This window comes from Biomphalaria glabrata, chromosome 5 (assembly GCF_947242115.1).
Source record: "Biomphalaria glabrata chromosome 5, xgBioGlab47.1, whole genome shotgun sequence".
In the NCBI taxonomy this organism is placed as follows: Eukaryota; Metazoa; Mollusca; class Gastropoda; family Planorbidae; genus Biomphalaria; species Biomphalaria glabrata.
In genome coordinates this window covers 19,110,666-19,137,105 of record NC_074715.1, presented here as the reverse complement: position 1 = coordinate 19,137,105, position 26,440 = coordinate 19,110,666, and the positions used below count along the sequence as shown (strand labels likewise).

Genomic DNA, 26,440 nt, shown 5'->3' with positions numbered 1-26,440 from the left:
CTTACTGGACAGCTTTTTATAATAATAGTAGATATCTTCAATACATATACTGGATTGAGAAATAATATAGTTCCTTGAAAAAAATTAAGCCTTCAGATAATTTATTTTCTCTGTTTCTTAAGTTAAGAACTATCTGGGCTTGATGCCTGGTTGATATTCATTTTACATAGTATTATGACTATCTATAACATGATATGTAAGAGTACTTTAAAGACAAGTAGTTAATATCTCTATAATATTTCTTATTATAAAAAAAAAAAATTAACATGTTCTATTTCTAAATTACTAACTTGTTGTCATGTATGTAAATTCCTAAATATTCTTACACTAAACTTAGATTTATTATTCTATTTATAGTTCAGTTTAAAATGAACATTTTAATGAGTTGTAAATTAAGTTACTATTAACAGTCAATAAACCAAATATATATAAAAATAAACATGTATGTTTTTGTTAAATTATTAATACTTTAAGGAAAGGGTTAGATAAGCATAAGATGTTGCAACATATAATACTGCACTTTTTTCCCCCACCAATTAGTGTAGTTAGTAAATAGTAAACTTGTCAAGGATTAAAGTTTATAGCTGTAGGCCTACACCAGCAAAAACAGTTTCAAATTTAAGAATGCTTTACCCTTAGATTTAAATAACTATGTAGATTTCATTCTATCCTGTTTCTTGTTTTTAGAGGGATTAACTATATATATATATATAACCTCAATAATCCATGTCTCACTTTTTTTTTTGTTTATTATTATTTCTGTCAATTTCTTATGATTGTTTTCTTATGAATGTTAATTTAGTAGTCTCTCTCCATGTGCACAGTTTTAAACTTGGATCTTAGCTAATCAAATTGCATGAGTCAACAGTTTCACAATTTTTATATTAAAAAAACATTTTTTTGAAGTTTAAAAAAAAAAGATAACTGTTTAAAAAGTTTGTTTCAAATCTTACTACAGGCACGACATGGCCTAAATTGTGCAGATGTGCCTCAAATCACAAATCAAAAAATCAATCAAATCTTACTATTTCAGTTATGTTTTTTTTTACCATCCTTAATCAGCTGCATGTATTTTATTTCAATAACAATCTCATCAGTTAATGTGAATAGAGGAGTAGTTTTAGAAACCAAATGTTTCAGATGACAAGTGACACATGTTTGGAGTATTTCAACATTTTTTTTTTGTGTGTGTATTAAAAACTAAAAGTGAACTAAAAATGTCTTTCATCTGTTCACTGTGACACTTAGACTTGGTGTTGTCTGTTTCTTAGTCCAACTCTTCTCATGAGCACACAGCGACTGTTGTCCTACTCAATGGCATGAGTTAGAGCTGAAACCCTCCATTGATATAGAACTTGCCAATGTTTCAGTTACATGTCTTTATAATGCACGTTGTTTTTTTTTTTGTTTTTTTCTCCTATTCTTAATTAAACTTTCTACCATTGTGTAGATAGAGATATGTATAAATGTAAGAAAAAAAATCAATTCCAAACCAATCTTAAAAAAACAAAAAAAAAACAGCTAAAGCCTAGAGTATTTTTGTAAGCAGTGTTGTATAAATAGTCTTATTTTCATTATATATGAATACATATATATAAGCCATGGAGCTAAATATCAATGTAGTTAAACTGGAAATCTTTATTGGTAATATTTTTTTTTACTCTCCTCCCAGATTTGCGATGGATTGTCGTCATGCCAAAGCCAACAAAGAATGGGCAGATAGCAGTGAGCAGTACTATGACAAACCCACAATGATGGCTGTGTTTCAATCAGACACATTTACGCTCTGTTATTGTAGCTTTTTTTTTTCCTTTGATAGAATACTTGGGTTTTGTATTTTAACCACTGTACAAACTTGTCCCTCACCCCCCATCTCCCAAAAAAAAAACTTTTTAAAATGTATTGATTTTTTTTTTATTGAGAAATTTTTTCTATTATTGCCAACAAAAAAACTGAACTTGTGTGCTTGAGTAGATTAGTGTGTTAGTATGTGTAAACAAGAGAGGCACACACACATAGAGTATCTGTGTCTTGTTATACTTAATAGAATATTCCCCCTTGAACCATATCTTTCGAAAATTACAAGATGTGTCTATGATAGCATTAACCCTCCCCCTCTGCCCAGACCTCCTTCCCTCTGTCCCCTTTATACAGTTGTACACTTTACAGTACAATATTCCAGTTAGTTGAGTTTTATTCTTTTATTTTTTTTTTTGCTTACTGCTTCAAAGGCAGTATTATATGTAATTTATATGGGCTGAAAGGATGATGTCAGTGAGCATGTTGACCTGATGTAGTCTTTAACACTGGGACAAGGGCAAGCTGCAACAATAGTTTGTGTTGAGTGTTATCCAGTGAGTTCATGACTTTGCTGATGTGTTCATTTCAAAACACATTGAGAGTATTTGTACGGTTTTTTTTATCCAAGAGAAGTTAATGTGATGAGTTTTTGTATGGCCACTTTCAACTAGCACAGTGGTAGACCCTTGTATGGTTAGAGTTGTTTCATTTATTTGTTACTTTTCTAAAGGCAGCCTGTTCAAGAAATGCATGTGTACTCAAATGGCATCCTTGAGTTACAATTTATATCGTCCTATTGTTTTGTTTTCAATAAAACACATCAATGAATCACATTGTCCTAAAAGTACTTCCTCTTCCCCCATCTTTATGAATAATAAGAATGCTAATACTATGCCATGAAATAACAAAACAGCAATGCCGGGTAAATGGTGATAGGTCAGGCAGTTGCTGAGGACAGCCCTAATTCCAAATAGCTGTACTTAATCCATTGATTTGGTTTGAAGTGATTATTGTATTGCCCTTATAGGGTAGCAGTGAATGACTCATTCATATATTTCCCCATCATCTCTAGAGTCTAGGATATTTCAATTGTATTTATTTATGTGTATCAAATAGAGATACTGCATGAACTGTTGAGTGTTTGAGATTAGATAAAGCATGTTATTAATGAGACCACATCTATCTGTTATGCTGAGTATGTGAGAGATAGACCCACCTACATTAGAAAGAACAATGTTTCTTTCTATTATGGGGTGGGGATGAATGAAAATTGTTTTGGGTAATAAACGTGTCCTTTCAACTCCTCAATGTAATTGGTTAGTTTCCTTATGTTGCTATCAAAAAGAAGTTAAAACATTAGACTTTTTTTTTTAAAGTCATAATGATTTTGCTTCACACCAAAGGATAACTATAAACTTTATAGTGTTTAAATCAAGATACCTATAATTTAATAATCTTTAAACATTTTATATGATTGTGGACCCAGTAAATAGACCACATTAATATCTAGCTACTCTAAATCACGATGAAACCAAAACTTTGTGGTGTCTCAAAAGTGAAAGGTTAACTAATATTCAGTACATTTGTGTATGGTCCCAAGACACTGTTTGCATCTTTTTTTACTTAGATGTTGTGTATAGATGACTTTGAAAGCAGGTTTTACTAGGCTGTAAGTTAACATTTTATTTTATTTCCAATGTAGTTGAAATACCAACGTCCAATACATGTTTTAAATTGTAGGCTTGAAATAATGTGTATATTTGATATCAATGTTATTTATTGCTTTCAGTGCCCCTGGTGTCAGGTTTTGTTTAAATTTTTATCACCTTGAAAAATTTTACAATGTTTTTTTTTAAATTACTTTTTGATGAATGGCAAGCGAAATATTTTTTTTTTTTTCCAATTGTTTTTTATGTTTAGTAACTGAAAGAAGTTGTAATTACGGGATTTCTTTCTGAATGTTTCTATCTATCCAGATATTTATTATGTTAATAAATGTGTGATGAATGTAGTTACAAACACACCTCAGGTGTGTATTTCAGTGGCTTCATAACAAACAGTTAGCAGGGACAGATTGTGGATAATTCAATTTGTTAAAATTTTGCTTACTCTGTTTGTAATGTCCTCTTGTTGGGTTTTGAGAAAACAAAAAAAAAAAATTGCTTTGTTTGAGTGAAACAACTTCAAGCCTGTTGAAAATATTGTCAAATTAAAAAAACAAATTTTTCAAAAATGTTATATTAAAAAAAAAGACTTTTTAAGAGGATTGTATCTATTATTATTAATTTTAATGTAAACATTGGTAATTTCTTGGTCATTTCTTCCCCTATGTAGCCTGATGTTTAAATATTGTACATAAATTACAGATGATAATGTTCTATAAACTTGAGCAAATATCCTTTGAATGTGTCTAGGTTTTGTACATACACAACTCTATTACTATTAGCTGTGTACATTACATAATGTTTAGTGTTCACAACATACTTAAATGTTGTTGGTCTAGAAAAGATTCTTGTGGAATCACTTCCTGTTTTTTTGTGTGTAGTCTCTCTTTAGACACTGCTACTCCCTAGGCTTGGAATTGTTGGAAGGAATAAAGGCTGGGACAGGTTGGCTTGTATCCGTCTGCTAGAACTTAGCTTGTTTATTCCTTGATGACAGCATTATCTGAAGGTGTTGGACAGATGTGATCCAGTCAGTATTGTTTGTGTTGTGTGGAGGCTCTAGGCTTGAGCCTCGTCCTGTGATACAAACACGCCAGGGCTATTGTAACTTGTGTTGATATTGGACAGCATGTCCCTCTTGCAGTCGCCAATTTAAACACAGAAAAATATAAAATTTTATTATTAAATTATTCAATTAAAATGTATCATTTAATATAATTAAAAAAACATATTTTTTGCTAGTGCACTTCAAAAAAAAAATTCTTGGTTTCAAATGTTTAAAAAAAAAATGATTTGTTGTCTTGTAACTCTAGTGTCTCCATTTTTTTGTTAGCCTTAACTTGGTCTCTGCTTCTTTTGATCTGTTAGTACAATTTAGACTTGGTTGTCACCCCAATTGCTTATTCAGATTGTCCTTCGCTTTTGTCCTGTTGCTTTGGTTGATATGTATCACTATTAGTCATCTAACAATTCTTATATCAACACAGTGGAGTTCTAGTACTAGTTACTGTGTCCTGTCAAAACCTTTTTTTTTTTTCATTTTGATCATACACTTGTTTGTTTTTTAAATATTTTAAAACAAAAACATTTTAATTTATGCTAAAGTGTCGAAAATGAAATTTTTTAAATGGAGTTTTATTTAATCTGCACTTGTTAGTATATAATTGAAAAGTAATGATATGTTTATATAATGGTATATATATTCTTTATAAAACTTTTTTTTTTTAAATAAAGTAAGAACTGCAGAGGAAAAAATAATTAAGCAAAGCATATTGTTGCCTTGAGTCTTAAGACATACAGCATTGATATTGAATCATAATACATACTTCACCATCCAACATCTGCCATTTGTGGCCAAATCAATGCAACTGTGATCAAACAACAATGATATTGAATCATGACTATAACACTCACCATTGCCATTAGCCAAGCAGGCAAATACATATATTTTTATTTAATTACTTTTTCTGTTCTAGTAAATGCTAAGCATTTACTTATATTTTATCTAGCGACTTGGCATCTGTGGAAGAGATGCAGTAGATACACTATGGCCAGAGATCATGGGACACTTGAGACTTATTTAAATCTGTTCTGTGAGGGGCCATACATATGTTTTTTTTAATAATGTCTAAAGCAAGGCCAATGCTAACCTACCTCAATGCAGCATTGAGAACATCTTCATTTGATTATTGCTGCACTCTTCATCTTTACTCATCTGTTCCTAATAACTGAGGCAATTGTTGTGGGGTTGCTGTTACATCTTTGTCCCCTCTGAGCCTCATCATAGCTCTGCTAGTGCGAGTATAACTGTGAAGTCATAAGCATTGTAACTTAATGTTTTTTTTTTTCTACACTGACCTACATATAATTTGCAATCTAAACATTTCTGAGAAACTATTTTTAAAAAAAGCAACATAAAAAAACTAGGTCAAATTTATATTCAAAATGAACAATTTGTGTACTTTGAACTTTTGACACTTATTTTTGTGTGTACTTTTATGTTTTTCTGACCATAAACCAATTTTTTTTTTTTTTCTTTCATGACTCTTTCCATTTGTTGAAGCAGATGTAACATTAAATGGAACTTTTTTTTTTCTGTGGTGGCTAGATGTATGTTTTATGTTTCAGAAAAAAAAAAAAAATTTTCCACTGGAGCATTTTTGTGTTATTTTTTTACTTTGAACAAATGTGACTGAATGATTCTGTTTTATTTTGTATGACAATATGTATTTGTCAGGCTTGCAAAATCCATTCTTTTAAGACAACTATTGAAAATATAAGAGTCATCAGGGCAAAACAATAGATTATGTTGAAATAAAAGACCAATGGACAGGGATTAAGGTTTTACAATACTGTCAGGCAAGATAATCATTTTGAAATAACACAATTTAGTATTTAATTCTGACCATTCTTGGACAGTAATACATTTCTGGTCTAAAATACTGAATGTCTTAATTATCATATCATCTGAAAGTGCTTTAAAAAAAGCCTTTGTTTTTGAGAGAAATTGCTACTCAATAAGAACATTTCTGTGTGGCAGAGGTTCATATAGTTAGATCATAGTTCTGTATGGCACAGGTTCAAGAATAATATAGGATTCATATATGCAGTTAAATCATGGTTCTTTGTGGCAAAGTTTAAGAATTAGATGAGATTCATATAGTTTGTTTTTAAATGGGCCATATCCTGTCCACCTTGTCTCAAATCATTCCTATGTCCTTAACTAAACAACGATCATATTGAATAGTGTTATTAACAACTGCTTAGTAATTAAATATAAATGTTCATTCATTTGTAATATTAGACATGTGAGTTAGCATAGATCTGATCATAGAGAATTTAACCTAGATAAGCTAGGAAAAATCTGAAATTGAGCCCTTCTTTGAGATAGTATTAGTAGATCGAATGGATTCTTTTACCATAACTTTGTACTAAAGTTCTTTGACTTAAAAGTATGGAAGCAAAAATAGTTTCAAGTATCTAAATAACCAATTATAATTTCCTTCACATTTAAAAAGTATTTGTATACCATTGATCAATAAAAAAAGTTCTAAAGTCTGGTATTAAATGGTTCTTTTAGTAGAAAATAAGCACCGGTAGTATAAATTCTGGAAAGCTAATAGTGATTACCAGCAAATTAAAATCACAAAGTTCTCTTGAGACTGAACCATATGATATTGTGTTACAAATAGAGATCTACATTCTAAAATGATAGTCACTTAAAACACTACCATAACTTACAAATGTATGTACACATTCTCTCACTCAGTGGTGGTGTGAAAAGTTATCATGGGATCTCCATGTCGATGAAATTATTAAAAAATCAAGCAAAACATTAGGGCTTTAAAAGAAATTTTTACAAATGAAACATAAAGTTAAAATGATATTTAACTTTAATTAGGCCAATATTAGAATGGCGCATCCTTTGTATAGGATACCTCAACTCAAGAAAACAAAGAAACTAAAACAAATACAAAATAGAGCACTGAGATTTATAACAGAAGAGTATTCCAATTTGATTAGAGTATATATATAGCTCCTCCTTCGTGATCGAAGATGAGCACATTTCTTATTTGAAGATGACTGTTAAGTCCAATCCTCGCTTTAAAAAGCTGCAGATAGGCCTGCTTCTTCTCTCAGCTTTTTGTTGGTCGGAGCTCTTTCACCTTGGCTATTCTTCTTGCTTCAAATCTCGAGACTCACAGCTTCACGCCATGAGGAGCGATCGAGAGCTAGTGCTTCCCAGCCGTAAATGTCGATATCCCATTCCTTGAAGGAGCTCTTAAGAGTGTCTTTATAACGCTTGTATTGACCTCCATGGGAGCGCTTTCCTGCACACAACTCTCCGTACAGAAGTCGTTTGGGAAGGCGATTGTCTGGCATGCGGACTACATTTCCCGCCCATCGAAGTAAAATCACTAAACTTACAGAAGAATACAAAATAAAGAAGCTATAATAGATAAAACACTAAACCATAACTTACAAATAGAAAAACAAAACCTAATGAAATACTGAGAAAGACATTTCTTATTCCATACACTAGAACAAATTCGTACAAGTGCTCCTTCTTCCCTAGTGCCATTAGAGAATGGAATGGGTTGCCTGAATCAGCCAGGAAAACCAACGACTAAGCAGAGTTTAAGTCATTGGTGAACATGCATGACTAGATTGACACATGAACGGGACGTAATATCTTTTTTTTTATATGTTAACTCAAGCTTAATGAAAAGAGGGCACTCGAAACAATCTTACAAAAGTGAAGACTACAGATTCACTATTCATCAGGTTCCGTTTGACCATGTAGTTTGTAATATTGGAGTTTTCTTTGAGTCATCTAGGTCTTTTGACCCACACACGTCAGCTCTACCAGAGTTTTCGTTACTATTTTCCGAGGTACACCTGAATAGGTGTTTTGCGACCCCCCTATGGGACAAAATTATTGATTTTTTTTTATAACTGAATATTATACAGCATTCATTTCTGAACAAATTCAAAGTGGAAGTATTTTAAATATTTTTTTTTATTTTGTAATTTTATATATATTATACATATATATATATATATCGATTTTTTTTTTCCTATTAGCCATTTTCATTTTTTTTTTTTGTTCAGAGATGGCGTGATAAAAAATTTATATATGAATATTTCACCTTGAAAATTGGTACAAATAATGTTCTATATACAAGTATGAAAATGAAGCAGAATAAATACAAAACGTTGAAAATTTTTAGAGTAATTAATTTTCTTCTATGCCTACCCCCCTATAAAAACATGAAATAATGGGCCACAACGATGTTCAGAGCTGTAACTTTTTATCTATTCAATGAATATGGTTAATTCTGCTTCACGACCTTCTACTAGTATTGAATAATCAACAGCTGAAGTTTTATTAAACTAGATTCAGTAGTTTTCAAGAAATCTTGACGTGAAATTTAACTATTTTTTAATCATTTTAGCTTAAAATAGCCCCCCCCCCCCCCCCCCCCAATTTTTTTTCTAAAAAAGTTGATAAGATATAAAGAAAAACTGTTTATTTTCTTCTTATTTGCATGCCTACACTATACAAAAAAAAGCATTTTCTTATTATTAAATCATGTAATTTCTATTTGGGATTTTTAATGCTGTCCTTAATTACTCGAATTTTTTTTTTTAAATCATCATCTGTAGGCCTACTTTAAAATTGTGTCCATCAAGGACCACAGTAAAAATACGCCACCCGCCACGGTCTCTTGTTAGTCACTTATTGGCTTTCCATCTCTTTCCTGTCCTATTAGCTTTAAAGAAGTACATTGCGTCACCAGTTGTTTTTCTGTTTTTTTGTTTGTTTGTCTTCCTCTGCGTCTTGTGCTCCGGCCTCTGGGGGAGGTAAGGGGGGGGGGGGTCCACTCAAAGGCCTGTCTAACTCTGTTGTTTGAATGTACATGAAGATTTGTTGATGATTGTTATTATTTTGAGATTCCGTTGTGTCTCATTACTGGCCACATAGTTTCTCTGTGAATACTGTCAAAAGCCATGAGGCCAGCACAATGACCAACCGCCTTTATTTTTCCCCAACGCATCGAATTCACAAAGAAATTAGAGGAAGCTTTTAAAAACTTGTCAGTGAGTGAGGTAGAAAAAACGTGGACGTTCATGCGTGATGCTATGTGCCAAACATCATCACTGGTCTTTGGGAACAAAACAAAGAAAAATGAAGACTGGTTTGAAGCAAGTCTGACAGAAATGGAAAATGCCACTAGAAACAAGAGAGTAGCCATGCTAAAATACAAGAAGGAGCCCACCCCAAACAATTTACAAGCGCTCAGATCCTCACCAACTGCTTTGTCTAACTTTCCAACACTTTCAGTTTTGAGAGAATTAGATGAAACACCCTCTGTAAAGGAACTGGGCACAGCCATTGACATGCTTGCACACGGGAAAGAACCCGGAGGAGACGGTATTCCTGCAGAAGCCATTCAGGCTGGAAAGCATGTCCTAATCAAGCCAATCCAAGAACTGCTAAGTTTGTGCTGGGAGCAAGGAATAGTCCCCACGGGAATTGAAGGATGCCAACATGGTAACAATTTACAAAAATAAGGGCGACCGCTCCGATTGTAACAGTTATAACAGTTATAGAGGCATTTCACTTCTTAGCATAGTTGGGAAGGCTTATGCCAGAGTAATACTGAAGCAGCTGCAGATCTTGGCAGAACGAGTTTATCCAGAATCGCAGTGTGGCTTTAGGGCCGGTAGATCCACAACAGATATGATATTCTCCCTGCGGCAGCTACAGAAGAAAAGCAGAGAACAAAGGCAGTCCCTCTTTATAGCTATTATTGACTTGACCAAGGCGTTTGGCCTTGTCAGCAGAACTGGCTTGTTTGCCGTATTAGAGAGAATCGGCTGTCCAAACAAACAACGGAAACTAGTGTCAGCTTTTTATGAAAATATGCAGAGCACCGTACTATTTGACAGTTCCGCCTCTAGGCCATTCTCCACCAAAAGCGGAGTAAAACAAGGATGTGTTCTGGCTCCAACACTTTTTAAATTTCTGGAAGATGGAGTATATATTCACAATAGATCCGATGGAAAGCTATTTAACCTGGCACGCCTTAAAGCCAAAACAAAAAGACGGGGTATCTTGATTAGGGAATTGCTGTTCGCCGATGATGCCGCACTCATGTGTCATTCACAAGAAGGATTGCAGGGCTTGTGAATGCTCTGGCAGCTGCTTGTCAAGAGTTTAGCCTTCCAAGAGATGACAGCCTCCCCAAGACTGAAATCCTGTCACAAGATGTCGCAGAAATACCAGTGATACATATTGGAATGTGGTGCAGGAATTCACATATTTGGGAACAACAATAGCCAGTTGCCTATATTTAGACACTGAGCTGACAAAAAGAATAGGAATATGGAATAGCTATGGCAAACTCTCGAAGCGTGAGAGTGAAAATAAAAAAAATTGACTACGGCAACAAAAATCCTGGTCTACAATGCCAGCGTTCTGAGCACACTTTTTTTTATGGCAGTGAGAGCTGGGCAACTTACATGCGTCAAGAACACAGATTAAATAGCTTCCACCTACGCTGCCTATGTGCATCTCCTGGAGGGATCGTGTCACTAACCAGGAAGTTTTGACACGGGCCAACATGCACAGCATCTATGCTCTCCTTCAACAGAGAAGACTACGCTGGGTCGGTCATGTCAATCACATGAAGAATCCCTAAAGACATTCTATACGCTGAGATTGCAGAGGGAGTCAGACCCAAGGACCGCCCAAGACTAACCTACAGAGATGTCTACAAGCGAGATATGAGAGCCACGGGCATCGACCAAAGTATGTGGGAGGAGATAGCCCAAGACCGGACTGCATGGAGACAGACTGTACGTGCTGGTACAAGCTTCGCCGAACGCAAGATAAAGGAAGCTGCGTCAGCCAAGAGAAAGAAAAAGAAATCTGCCCTGTCAGCTAGCCCTAGGATAGATTAATATACATGCACAAAATGTGGCAAACTCTGCCTCTCTAGAATTGTCTTAATCAGTCACTCCAGAGCCTGCCGGGCCTGCCCCATCTCAAGACGTAACCAAAGCCAGTGACTCATTTGGGTGCATCCATTGTGTTCCGAGACAGAAGGAGCCATATATATAACCACTACATTTACAAAACAAGATTACAAAGAGAGGCGGCCCCCGTGGTAGTGCGGTTTAGCGCGCTGGACTGTCGTTTGGATTCATTGATGGTCCCAGGTTCAAACCCTGCCCGCTCCCATCCCCAGTCGTCCTACGGGAGGTTTGGACTACAACTCTGAAGGAACATCCGAAACATGTAAAACAACAAACATTCTAAACTAGACCAAGTAATTCTAGATCTAGATTCTATAATGATTTTAATTAGAACTTAAATCTAAATCTAGTTTTAAAAATCTAGATCTAGTGTAAGAAAAAAAATCTAGATCTAGTGTGAAAAATCTAGCTCTAGCGTAAAAAAAAATCTAGATCTGGTGTAAAAAATCTAGATTAGATCTAAATCTAGCTATTATGTCTTTAAAATGCGAGTCACATTACGAGGTTTAATAAACATTACTATACCGAGTTGTTTTAGCATTTCATTTAAAGAATGTATTCCATATGACGTCAAAGGAAAAAAATCCACTACGTCACACGGCCTAGTTAGACTAAAAAATATCATCTATACGAGCAGCTTGTTGAGAGTTCATAGACATTGGTGCACCGAGTGAAATCTTTTAGCATTTCATTTAAAGAATTAACTCCATATGACGTCAAAGGAAAAAAATTCCATTACGTCACACGTCCTAGTTAGACTAAAAAATGTCATCTATACGAGAAGCTTCTGGAGGGATCATAGACATTGGTGCACCGAGCTTGTTCTTTTAGCATTTCATTTGATGGGCTAGTTAGACTTAATATATATAGGCCTATATATAAGGATTAAAGACGCTTTTTTTGTTTTGTTTTGTCTGTCAGTCTGTCTGGCCGTTATGTTAATAGCGAGAAAAAAAAGAGACTAAAAGCTATTGAAAATCTGATTAAAATTTAATTTCCCTTCCGAAACATCGCATTAGTTTTACAAGTTTCTATAATAGATTGTTCCGGATGTTTATATATTTATAGTGAGAGAAAATAAGAATCCCAGATTAATCAAATGCCGTTAATTAAATTTGTGGGATGGTCTGTTATGAAAATTAGATGTACCATAGCCTTATGGAGATTTTTTCAAACCATACTTTGGTATTAGGAAGTTTTTTTCCTTGAAAATCGGAGCGGCTATTGTAAATCTGATTTAACCTTTACTTTTTAATTCAGAAATATTGCAATAGTTTTAAGTATCTATAATACATTGTTCCTGATGTTTTGTGAAAAACAAATCAATGCCAATGAATATTTGTTTGCTCTCCTAACTTATATTATATTTTATTTCCATGCTTAAACGTTGCAAAAAACACATAATCTTTAATATATTGTTCCGTTTTTTAAAATGTAAATAGCATATAAATGATTTAATGATGAAATAATATTTTTCATATCTCTTCTAGTTTTTGAGATCTGAGTGTGACAGACGGACAGACGGACATTTTGTACAAACCTAATGGCGCTTTTTCTTCTTACGGGGGCCGCTAAAAATGGAAAAATCTATTTAATATGCAAATAAGTGGAACATAATTTAAAACAACAATTAATAAGTAGTTTTTCATATTATCGCGTGAACTGCAGGGCGGGTCTGCATCTACAAGACACTTAGCTAAAGATTTTATTAATATTTTTTTTTACGAAAATTTTTTTTTTTTTTATGATCTTTGAATAAGATTTTGACCCTATACAAAACAATTTAATCAATAAGATAATTATTATTTGACATCAGTTAGGCCAGGTTCACATCTAACTTCACCTTCATCTATCCCTATGTCTGCAAGACCGTTGGGGCACCACACAGGATCTGTCAACCTTCTTTCTCCATTCTTCTCTTTCATTTGCCTTTCATAGAATTTCATTCTGATATTATTTCTGAAAATATTGAAACCTGCCTTTTTATCTTTCTGGGTGTACCACTTCGGGGGCAGATTTTGGGTTTGTTTCCACACAAACTGTCTTTGTAACCTTGTTCTTGTTGTATTGTTGGCCAGCTGCATTTTTAGTTTGACAAGAAGGTAGTGGTTCAAGCCAATATCTGCTCTTCTACTTCGTACAGCCAACGAGCTTTGCATAGTAAGTCCATGGACGCCCAAAACTTTTCTTTATTGTCACTTCCCTTTTCAGCATTCAATTCCCCCCATGACGACCAAAATATATCTTATGGGTATTTTGTCTTTTAGATCTATACTTTGCAGTTGGTCTTAGAATGTATTTTTATCAGTATCACTTGCAGGGTTAGTCAGAGCATAGAGCATGCCGTAATGATGTGAACATTTTTAACTTTAATTATTCTTTCTGAAATTGGTTCTCATTCTAACATATTTCATTATAGTTTTATATTTCATTTAAATAGAAATGCTAAATTTATAAAGTGGTTTAATTTTTTTTTGGTTTACATTATACAAATAATAAATAATCCAGCCTAATAACTATGCCAAGTGTTCTGCTTAAGTCTCTGAAGTCAAAGAAAAAGCAACACTGGACTAAAATGTCTAAATGTCACTATTGAGTCCCTCATTATGTGCTTGCAGATGGTTCAGTTTGCTTCCTGCTATAGTAACTTTAAGAACTATTTATCAACTGATTCTAATTATCATTTCCTAAGAAGTCTATTGATGCAGAACTGATGCTGTTATGATCTTGAGAATTCAGCAGGAAATATTTTTTTTTGTATTTAAAACTAATTTACGAAGTCAAATGTGAATTAAAAATGAGTTTCAACATCTGATGGATGTCTATGAGAAGACGACATAAACAAAACCATCTAACAATTGTTAACAAAATAGTTTATTGTGTTAAAACTGTACAAATATCATCTACTGAGCCTCATAAGAAATGCGTGTGTTGAGTCTTTACAATTGAGTGGGAAATATTTATAGTAAAAGTTGAGTATTAATTCTTGGCACTTGAAACCAAACTCTTGATACAGCAACATTGCAGGATTGGTGACAGAGACATGAAGCAGGACATCTTTACCCATACAAGTCTGAAATAGAAAGAAAGAGTCTCATCTCTTCATGAAATTAACTGACACAAGGCCATGAAATACAAGTTGACATAAAGATTTTAAGAAAAGATACAATCATGTGGCACACAGTATGTGGGCTGGATTGGTTGGTATGCCAGGGTTGATTCTGACACAAAGTTGGCCACTAATGAAATATAATTTTAAAAAATAAAGTAAACTTGCTTATTAATGTCTAACTCGAAACCTTTACATTAATTTGTTAAGTGAAATATATTTTTTTTGATCATATTATTGTTTTTTTTACATTTTCTAAAGTAACATTTTTTAGCATGCTAAATGTAAATTATGTAATGAAAAAAACACTTCATATTCTAAGATTTCAAGAAAATGTCAAAACAAATTTGCTATACCATATTATTAAAAAGAATAAAATAATAAGCATGTGTAATATGATATTATTACTTGCTAATAGATATTCAAAAAGTCAAGATAATTACTTTTAAATTAAGTTTACAGTTTAAGTTTAAAGTCGACAATTTGTTTTCTTAAGGCAAAAAAAAAAGTTTTAAAAGTCTTAATGTAACTACATAAGAAAACAAAACATGTCAAGGCAGCACATTTGCAGTGATTTTTGAATAAAAAAGTAAAAGTATATATCCTGCACAGCTTTTGTATTATTAAGTTGAAGAAATTCACAATACAAAAAAAAAAAAAAATGGTTAGCTATATATAATAACAAGTGTGTTTATTCAAGACAAAAAAAAAATTGACCTAATATCTGACCTAAAGATAAACTTTCTAATGTTTGGAACTTGTTACAAAAATTAGTCAATGTGGAAAAGGTTAAAATTAAGCTTACACAATTTTCAGAAAAACCTATAAAATCTTTGTGTTTGTTTTAATTAGATCAGGGAATACATGACTTACGAATGTATGTGTCCAGATTTAGCATTTTATTAGAATCTTGTCAATCCTACTTCTATATTTCTCCCTAAATAGGACTGTATTTTTTTAACTAACCTGAATAAGGTGATACAACATAAACTTGGCAATTCCTGCACCCCTCCACTCTGGATGTGTAAAAATAAAGGATATGTAGGCTTCATTGTAGCCTCGATCCGGAACCATGAAAGCAAAGGCTATCACAATTTTCCTGTGAAACATAAAAGTACTATTAGAATATTAGGCTTAAAACACTGCAGTAGTTTTGATTAAAAAAGGAAAGATACCTAAATGTAAACACATTCCAAGATTTGCATATAGGGAGTCATTAAATTCAATTTTGTCTACAGTAATTCTTTATGCCACATTCATTGTAATATTATTAGGTAACGTTAAAGCCCAAAAACCAAATTCTTAATATGTATCTAAAATTACCAAAACCTTACTAAGATACTTTATCAAATAAGAGATATTTGATACTTTGAAAAAAAAAATATTTAAAACTAGTAGTAAATTTGAAAAAACAAAAAAAAACTGATAATTTTGAATGTAGAAATAGCAGTAGTGCTAATCATATAAACATTTATATCAACTGTCAGCTTTAGAAACTTGTAAGCTTAAACTTGACCTGCTAATTGGGCCTAGGGGAAGTTTCTATTTTTATTTCAATATATTAGATAAAACAATGAGTTTAGTAAACAGGAGCCATTATTTACCTGTAGAGAACAACACAACTAAAGTCTGGGTACTGAAGACACTCTGACACTGAAAGAAAACATTTTAACATACAAATCAGATTTAGATTTGTAAAAATGAGAATATTAAGTTGTATAAATATTTAGTTGTAATAATATTGAGTTGTATAGATACACATACTGGAAGAAATACTTGTCAACCAAATATTTCATAGATAACAATAAGTTATCAAGTGTTCTAGTGCACAAAAAGTTGATCTTGAAAATCTGTCATTTTTTAATTACTCTTAAGGGGGCATGGTGGCCGAATGGTTAAGTGATTGGCTTCCAAAGGGAGAGGTCTTGGGCTCAAATCCTGGTCAGTTTGGTGGTTGCCTGGTCGTACGGTTTGCGCACTGGTCTGTCATCCGTACTTATCGATGGTCCCGGGTTCAAACCCTGCCCGCTCCCATCCCCTGTCATCCTGCAGGAGGTTTGAACTAGGAAGTAAATTATCTTCAACTCTGAAGGAACATCCAAAACATGGAAAATATGAATTTTAGGATTTCAGCATGCATACAAATGGGTACATGACAATTGTTAGGAAAAGTAAAGGCGGTTGGTCATTATGTTGACCACATGACATCCTGGTTAGACATTGGTCATAGACACAGAAGATTTTAGTGGACTACTTTTTACACCCAACATAGTAATGATTTCTCAGGCAACCTTTATAATTTTATTATCTTCTCTACTACTGTAACATTTAATCTACTTACTGTCAATTCCAGGCCAAAAATGTTCCCTACACAGTGCATTGACAGATGGAATGTGCTCTGCTCTGACATAACAGTAGTCTATAGGGGGACAAGGCGGAGCAACCCAGGACGGATCATGTCTGCAGAAGTTAAAAGTGTCATATTAGCGTATCGAATATTTCATCTTAAATAAGTTGATTACAAAACAGTAAAAAAATGTAACATTTTTAAGATGAAAATTAATCATCAAAATGTTCAATTACTTGTGGGGATAAGCTTGAATTTCTTGTAATAATCTCATCTTTAATGGCTTTCTGCTGGCATTATAATTGCGCCAAATAAATGGCAAAAGAACCCTGACAAAAAAGAAAAGAATGAAACTAAGTCACACAAAAAGAAAAAAAAAAGGAGGCAAGAATAATGACAAACTAAAAAACTTAAAATGGAATTGAAAAACAGTTACTGAAGTACTTTACAAATGATTAAAAAAAAAAAAAGAATCCCAACTGTAACTCAGTTACAGTGACACAAGTCTAAATTAGAATTGACACTATTAAAGGGACAAAGAACTCTTCAAATTTAGGCCTATATATATGAATCGTGTCAAGGAGGGAAACACCCAATAGTATGTGTATAAAATATCAAATCTATCTTTACTCTAGAAATAAAGAAAACACTAATCTATCACTAGTTCAGCATATATACACACATTTTAAAATAAATGTCTCTCTATATTACAAGTAAAAAAACAACAACAACACAATAATTGTGTTGAAAAAAAAAAAGTTAAATTGTGAGAACTATTGTAAGTAAAAGGTATACCTGGTGGTGTAAGGACTGACAACTGGCTTTAACTCATGGTCTGCAAGACCAACAAGTCTTTGTTGAAAACTGGTGTAGGTCCTATGCTCATTTCTTTTATCACTAGAATGCATCTGTAAGACAAAAGCAAAACGATTGCGTATGATTTGTATTACAATTATTTTAAAGCTTTTTGATTCAAGTTTGGCCACATGATATCCCATATTTTCCTAGGCCACTGTAATGAGTGCATTTAACTATACATGCTTTCTAGATTATTTGTTCAGCTTTTCTTTCATGCTCCAATGGCATTCCCACTGGTCCAAACTCTTTTGTGGACTTGACATTACTTTGGCTGCTCAGCAAACACAGCGTAGCTTGAGTCAAATCTCAATTTCTAACTTCTGGTTAACATAGGGATTCAAGCTCAAGCCCTTTTATTAGGTAGCCAAGTGTTTTATGCCAATCAGCCACACATTCTAGATGTCTAGAACTACATGAAAAACATTTTTTTTAAAACAAAACAGAAAGCAAAAAACAACAAAAAAAAGTTTATATTTTTTTTGTGTGCTATCCACTACTTTATTCTTTATTAGAACTGCACTAAAAGTATTTCACTACTTTACTGTAAATCAGACAATGTTGTAAATTACATATTAAGAAAAAAAGTTTGCTGTCTTACCATAAATCTATCTAAGTCTCGAGTCTCCTTGAATTGATCTGACTTGATTGAAAGCTTTGGGAAAAAAGATTTAGCATCACTTTCAGGAGCCTGGAGAATGGAAGAAATGAAAATGTTTGACAATTGCTGCTGAGACTAAATCTTAAACTTTTCCAAACAAATAGAAGAAAATGTGCCAATTATTGTATTCTGTTTTAAAAAAAAAGCTTTTGTGACAAGAACCTAATAAGTCTTTGGGTTCATTCATTTCTATTTAGTTAATTAATTTCTCATTCAAAGAATAATTCAGTTTTCCTGTTTACATTATTCTACCAAGATATGCCTAATTTTTTTTTATATCAATTCAAATATTCCTCTAATGAGCTTTATACAAGATGTCAAAAAGAATAAACAAAACATTTAGAAAAAAAAACAACAACAAAGAAATTAGAAATCCACAGCAATTAATTTCATGTCATTACCACAACAAGGTGAAAGTTGTCAAAAAATGTTTTTTTAATAAAAATATTTTGTAATTGCATTATGCTTTTATAAAATAAAAATAAATAATATTTAACAAGTGAATAAGTAAAAATATCTATGATCTTGTAGATCTATTTCATGAATAACCAGGGTGAGTTGATGTTTTTTGAAACAAAAACAGATAGAGAAGAGAATGACAATAAAACCAGTTTTAAAAAATCTGTTCTTAAACAAAATCCTGTTAAAAGAAATCTTTCTAGAATTTTAAGTCATTATACACAATTTAAAACAACTGGCATCTGGAATCAAGCTTTCCTTAAAAACAAAACAAAACATTGAATGTTAATATTTAAAAAAAGATCAAAGTTACCTTAGGCAGAGACTCCATTTTAGCTAATTTTTCCATTTGGATCTCCAAATCAAACACAGGTAAACCATACTCACGATTGGTCTACCAAAAATTAAAAAAAAAGAAAATAGTTATACAAAAGACATTTCTTATTAAATTTTATAAACATGTTCTATTGCATACTTCATTATTATAATAAAATAGCGGTATTAAATAAAAAGAAAATCTAGCTTTCAAAACCCATTAAAAAAAAAATTCAAGCAGACTTTGTTTCTTTGAAGCTAATTATTTCAAAAAATGTTAAATCCAAAATCCAACGCAGGTAGCTGACCTGATTACAAATAAGTTTTCGCCTGAGTTGTGCAAGTTCAGGTTTCAAGGTTTGCTTTGATGCCAACAAATTGAGCTTTTGAAGAAGTTCCCCTTCCTCAAAAACACTGACTCGTTTTAATCTAAATAAGAAAAAAAAATCTATAACATTAAGTTATGGTACTTACAAGTAACAAAATAGGAAAGAAAACAAATGTACTTGATACTGATACTTGCTTGTGATCAATGAAATATTAAGTTAATTTTACCCTTACAATTACACAATCTGTTTAGGTCTGGCATGCCACGAACAAAATGGAATGATGCCAAAAAAAAAAGTACCCCTTTGAGACCTTGGGATTTATGGGTGCAGATGAAGTAAAGGTCATCTGTTTCATGAGTTAACAAGAGTGTCATTTGGCTAGAACATTGACCAAAAACCCTTACTTCCTCAATGTATGTCAGGTACTCATCAGAGTTAGGTGGACCCAGGGGCATCCTAAAATCTAGATCCAAAATCCAAGTCTTCACATAAATTTGAACTCAGTTTAGAAGCCAGCCCATAATGATCTAAAAAAAAAAAGCCCTTACATTGAAGAAACAAAAAAAAAATTGTTCCAAGCATTAGCAATGTAGGCAGAGCAAAATAGAAAAAAAACTCCTTAAATAATTGTATAATGTATTTCAAGTTTATTTGGGATGAAAAAAAGAGGATAAATGCACAAAAGTAAAAAAAAATAATCTTTTTAAATACCTAGGTGGCTCAATAGGCTGAGCATCATCCAGGCGCCTTCTTTTACGTGGCCTTCCTTTGTTTGTGCTCTTCTCTTGTTCAACATTTGACGCTGAACCAGTCTTGGACACATTCTCCCCAGAACCATCAATTTGTGAGTCCTCTCCATCCTCTTCACTAGGGTCTTCAGACTCTGTATCAGACTGGGGCTCCTGTTTGATCACTTCTTCATCTCTCTCTTGAAGGGGGGTTCCTGAATGTTTTATTGAACAGGATGGAGCATTGCTTGAAAAACTTGCAGAATCTAGAAAAATTATCATCTGTATTATTTCAAAATTGTCTCTTTATTACTTAAATACAAATAAATGTTAATTTTTAAAGCTATTAATTTATTAAATGTAAACAAAATTTTGTATTTGACAATAATTTTCTATTTCAGTATCATTTCACTTAAAGAAAGAAGAGTGTGACAATAGAGTAAATAAAGTTGTTTTTTTAAATACAGTAACAAAAAAATTAAAAAATACCAACTACATACCGCTTTCCATATAAAAAATATCTGAAATGTCAGGACTTTGAGGCCTCAAATCAAATATACCATCTGACATAGTCGTTGAGCCTATATCAATGTCAAGGTCATCATATTCATCTACTGCCACATCCACTTCAAGACAATAAATAAATTATATATTATTAGAACATAAATGTATCTTCATATATGTATATTTTAAGAACACTATTCATCAACTTATATCACTGTTTGACTCTTAAAAAAAAAAAAAAAACAACTAAAATTTAAGTTATTCTGCTTAATCTTTGACACAGAGTTTAATATTGATTGTTGAATCTTACCAAGATCTTGAGTGTTTCTGAAATTTCTCGGTGAGTGTTGCAATGAGGAGAAAGAAGAGGATGTAGTGATGGACAACTCAGAGGATGGCATGCTGTTACTGTCATCTGAGGTGCACAATCCACCAAGGCCTTCCAGTGAAGAGTTGAGATCTGTTGTGCTAACACTATTACTCACAAATGAGGTAGACATTTGAGAAACTTTCTTTCTTTTGCCAACTTTCTCCTTTTTTTGGTGAGATGGGGAAGACAGAGATGACTGATCATCTTTTGAAACATTGGAGTTTTTCTTGTTAGGAGCCTGAGAGAACAAAAGAAAACATACTAAAAAAACAATTAAAATGAATGGAATACGAATGAGAACTAAATAAAGATATAGGCTTCCTTGTAATTCTTCACCTCTTTCCACTGCAACTTTGTTCTCTTTTAAAATTAATAATGTTAAACAAAAGTTAGTTAACCTGGTTTCAAAAGCTTTTCTCTATGTTAATCTATAGTGAAGAATACTCAAGAATATTAATGCTTGGTTGTAAAATATTATGCTAACCCCAAAGTCAATTGTATCAGATGGTAGCTGAACTATTTGGATATAACTTTCTATCAATCCCAAAATCACCCAAATCCAGTGAACTACAGTTGACTATAAAGCTTTTTGTTTAGTAATCTTTAATTCATCATCTCAATTTCTAATGATGTAATGGTGTAACACTTCAAAACACCAAGAGAATCGTATTAAAAAAAAAGAAAATATTTTAAATTAGAAAAGTCTTTGATTGACTTAGTCCTTCTAGCTTGTTAATAAATCTTGTGGATTATACTGTGTTTGAATTCAAATTATTTTGAATGCATGCAGTGAATTAAGGGAACTATAATATTGTACAAAATAAAAACACCCACTGTTAAAGTTGTTCTTTTCTCTTTTAACTGAATAGCTGCCACCAATGAATTCTCAGCAGCTCGCTTGCACCTTCTGCTTTCAGGAAATAGTTCCACCGGAGTCTCTGTGATATGGCTTTTCTTTTTACAAGTTTTCTTCTCTGCATGATAGCATAACAAAAAAGATTTAACAGTGGGATGTGTGGGTGAATGGCATAAACGAACCATAACTTAAACTTAGTTTTGTCTGCTGAGCGCTTAAAGACATCACAGAAACCTTCTCTAAGATACAGCATCAGGTCCACAAAAGAGATTGGACAATAGATCACTAATTATGGAAGATGCACTATACAAAAGCATTAAAAAAAAAAATTAACACATATTAGAATTTTTCACAAATTAATGTGACACATCATCAGTCTTACTTTCAGAACGAGGCAAAGGGGGCTTAAATACTGCTAACTGCCAATAGCCCTGTTCCAAAACTTTTGCCCCTGAAATGAAATGATGTGGACAGCCAGAAGACAAAGTTCCAGCTACAGTTCCCATCCATAATGTTGTTCTCTTCCTAGAACAGAAAAAAAAAAGTAAGACCAAAAAAATTAAAATTTGCCTCTGTTACATAACTTAATGATGAATCTTTAGCTTCTAACTGCCATTTGATATAATTATAGTATGTTTCCAGTGGATTGTCCATAACATTAATTTAAATAGAATTACCTTGAGAAACCAAAGAATGTTGTCCAATGTGTTTCAATAAAAACACAGATATGGTTTTTCCAATGAAAGAAACCACATTTTCCTTGCCCAGTTTTCTGAAGATTATAAAGTGTTAACAGGACAACGTTGAGCCTGAAAAAGGAGAGTCAGTACACATCAAATATAAATCTGTGCACAAACAGTCAAAATCACAATATATTAAAAGTAAATCTGTGCAAAAAACAGTCAGAGTCATTGCACATTAAAAGTGAAAACTGAAAAATAAGGAATGCATTTTGTTCATTGTCCAGGGCTGTAATTTTAAGTTCAGCAATTTAGTTGGCCTTCATTTGTTTCTAGTATTTGTCTACTGTGGATCATTTAGTTAATGCTGTCAATGATTTAAGAAGATTTTGCAGTTCTAACAATCCAAGTTGCAAAAATAATGAATAAATAAAAATAAAGTGGAATCTGAGCATAAGATGAATTGTCTGAATTAGCTAATGATGGGTTTAATAATACAGTAAAATGCACATCTAAAGCTAACCCGGTGGGCAAGATACACTATCTGCTCAATATACTTAGGGCAAGCTCTATAGACTGATTAAGGGATGCTATATGCTCAACTTCTTTTAACATTGAAAATGAAACAATATATATTTTAAATCATGGATATGATTTGATCTATTTAAAATTCTTCAGTGTAGTTTTAAATGACAATTGAAAAATGCTTAATAAAACTTGTTTCTTCTTAGCTTATGTTAAAAGTGGCATAACTTAATGACAAATAATCCAGAGGATGAATAGGCAGACAGTTGTGTTAACATTTTAAATAATTGTAATAAAAATGTGTAAAAATTAGAAATAGTACCAAGAAATGTTGATGCGCTCAAATTCTTCTTTCTTTTCATCTCCACAGTTTTCACATTTAAAACTGAAAAAAGTGTCCCCCAAGAGAGGAGATGGCTGGCTACTCCGAATACAGCCTGAAAAAGAAATAACCAGCAGAGAATGTTATCAATTTATTTGCGTAGCAATTCAATATAAATAATCTTTGTAGAAAGTTATCAAAAAGGTTAAAAATATTTAAAGCTATATATAATTAAATACTTTTATGTGTTGGTATTATAAAACATTACCATAGTGCACATATTTCTCACAAATATCACACTTGTAGCAAAGGATTTCATTCCAATCAGCAACATTTTCTTCACAATATGCACAAGACGATGAAAGTGTTTTATCGCTTTCCTCCATTTTAAGTTGCTAAATAATTCAATATTAATAATTAGTTTTAAAGTTTCAGATGTAAAAAAAAAAGCATGATTAAGAGCAAAACTGATAAAATGTATAGAAAAAAAAACATGACTAAGCTATATTATTATTTAACTCTAGAATCTCTTGCATTTGAAGAATAAAAAAAGATCTAAATGCCATTGAATAAAACATCCATGTATCATTTGTCCTATAATCAGCTGTGACATAGCAACTATATCTGACTGAAGCTGTCCTTAGCATTCTTTTCCTCGGCTTAAAATAATTTGGGTTCAACAAACTCTATGCTGAACAAATGACAAGGTCTGTAAGAGTAAGAGTTAAACTTATAAAACAAATAAGAAACAAGAGTCAAATGTTACCTCAAGAATATATATTGCATAAGACAAATGGCTGATGAGGTATAGTCAAGCCACAAGGCTATAGAATAAAATAGTTGACAGAAAGAGACATCAGAATACTAAATAGAGAACATGTGGGTGGATGGTACCAAAATTACCCTAGAGCTACAAATTACCCAAAGAAGTATCCTAAAGATCCTCTTTGTACACATCCACTAAGTTGATGAATATTCACATATAAGATTATATTCAATATTGGGTTTAAGTTTAATTTAAGGCTGCAAATACATTTGATTTTGTCAATTTCAAGTCTTACTAGATCTAGATAGAATCTAGTAGTACCGTACAAGATATCTCTGGTTCAAGTACTTTTTGTAAATCTAGCCAGCCAACAGTTAGTTTAATTACTTTAATAAGTTTAATCTATATCAGCACACAGTATACAATATAAATAATACATACACTTCAGTGACTACACATGAGTCATGAGTGAGGCTGCTAATAATTCATTTTTGATTTAATCGAGATTAGCCGTCATTAACCCAAGTCCAAGCTTACTTAATGATTCAATTTTTTTAATGATTCAAGATTGTTATTCCACAGCCACAATCAGTATCAGTGTGTATCAGTACTATCACCATCAGTGACAATCTGACTCTGATTAGTCTGATTTGTGACTTTAATTTAAAGTTTAAATCTTTAATTAGGGATGTTACAATTTTTTTCAGAAAAATTATTTTAAGAATCTTGTTGTCTGATATGTTGTAGATTTGAAAGAGCCTTCTAAATTTATATGAATTATGTATGTATGATTCCTGGTTGAAAGAAAATAAATTTTCTATGTGTGCTTGTCCTTATCATAGCAACCAATGGGCACGATGTGAGGAGATTTGAATGTGTTGAATAAATATGCTTGCCATTTCTTATATATTAATCAACTAGTCCAAAAACATGTTTCAAATGAAAGTTTATTGTTATTAAAATATCTGAACACTAAGCTGCATATTATATACTCATTAGATCTAATTCTACATCTATTTCAAAATGAGTAACTGCAGAAATAAATCAATGTCAGCCATTTTGACATCATTTCAGTCTAAATTTTTTTTAAACTGCTATAATAATTCAACCTATCAGAAAATTGTTTGATGTCACATGACCAATCTGACCAATCACTGTTATCTTGGCATGTAAACAAGAAGGCTAAAATTACAAAGGTTAACAATGGCCTCCAGCATTAGATTCAACTGCTAAATATTAAAAAATTAATAGCATCCAAAGTGCACAGTATTATGTGAAAAGTAAAGCACTGAAATTTAGCCAGAAAAATGCTCTACAATACTGGAGAGTCAAAAGGCGTGGGAATGTTGAGCTTTTTAAACTATACACAAGGGAAATCGAACCTTTATTTAAGTCTAATAAAACGAAACCTTCTACTCCACGTGGGAAAGCGTAATTTCATTCCCGGAAGCCATTTTTATTGGTCAATCAAAAACTATAACTCTTTTACAGAGAAGTATTCAATTAATAGGTTAACAAAGTGCACCTTTAAGGTATGTAAAAAAAATGTCAGAAAAAAGTCGAAACAGTTTTTTGACTTAATAAAAGGGGCGTGTCACCGGATATTCTAACATCCCTACTTTAATTTTATAGAGTAAGACTTAAGTTTAATTATTTAATTAAAATTAAAGTTTAATCATTTAATTTAATGTAGATCTAGAAAATGAAGCATGAAAATTTCTCCGTATTAATCTAAGCATCTATAAACCTTTGCAATATAGAATTATACTTGTAGTTAGATCTGGTTCTAGAATTCTAGATCTATACCTACTACTCGTACAGTACAGTGGTAGTCATCAAAGTTATATATATACAAATTTCGATTCCATTTTCGTAACTAATCTACGTACAACTTTTGTGTTAAATGTGAGCAAGTTAAAAACATAAACCTCAAATGCCTATGTAAATATAAAGCTGTTTATACGAATAAAGAATTATAGATATAAATAGATCTATAGATTAGATGCGATTGATATGGAGTCTATATTTATATTAAACATTAATATATACATATAAGTCTCTTTGATAATTTGAATAAAATACTAGCATAATTTTTATTAACATCAAC

The 26,440-nt window shown here is 32.3% G+C and overlaps 2 protein-coding genes across 7 annotated transcripts in view; one reads left to right on the top strand and one right to left on the bottom strand.

Annotated features, from left to right (window-relative positions):
- Nucleotides 1-6,119, top strand: part of LOC106066828 (uncharacterized) — a 40,241-nt gene extending 34,122 nt beyond the window's left edge. For all 4 annotated transcript variants that reach the window (XM_056029321.1, XM_056029322.1, XM_056029319.1 and 1 more), the window contains one exon: nt 1,673-6,119. Coding sequence is in view for 1 of the 4 variants with exons in the window: in XM_056029320.1 (XP_055885295.1) it covers nt 1,673-1,755 (83 nt within the window). In the remaining 3 variants the exon portion in view is untranslated. The remainder of the gene's footprint in view (nt 1-1,672) is intronic.
- An 8,244-nt stretch (nt 6,120-14,363) lies between these two features.
- Nucleotides 14,364-26,236, bottom strand: LOC106067322 (cysteine-rich protein 2-binding protein-like). Of its 3 annotated transcripts, none has more exons than XM_056031002.1 (18): nt 26,144-26,236; nt 23,836-23,962; nt 23,568-23,682; nt 22,718-22,849; nt 22,423-22,565; nt 22,019-22,158; nt 21,125-21,422; nt 20,811-20,936; nt 20,294-20,576; nt 19,562-19,682; nt 19,252-19,332; nt 18,420-18,509; nt 17,759-17,871; nt 17,200-17,292; nt 16,958-17,076; nt 16,221-16,269; nt 15,583-15,715; nt 14,364-14,580 (listed from the first exon to the last, which is right to left on the bottom strand). In XM_056031002.1, exons 2-18 carry the CDS (start codon nt 23,951-23,953, stop codon nt 14,407-14,409), a joined length of 2,328 nt encoding a protein of 775 aa, XP_055886977.1. In that variant the 5' UTR covers nt 23,954-23,962; nt 26,144-26,236; the 3' UTR covers nt 14,364-14,406. The 3 variants fall into 3 exon arrangements, with proteins under 3 accessions (XP_055886977.1, XP_055886975.1, XP_055886976.1); XM_056031000.1 differs by having other exon boundaries at nt 26,081-26,230; XM_056031001.1 differs by having other exon boundaries at nt 26,140-26,230.
- Between the last annotated feature and the right edge of the window lie 204 nt (nt 26,237-26,440).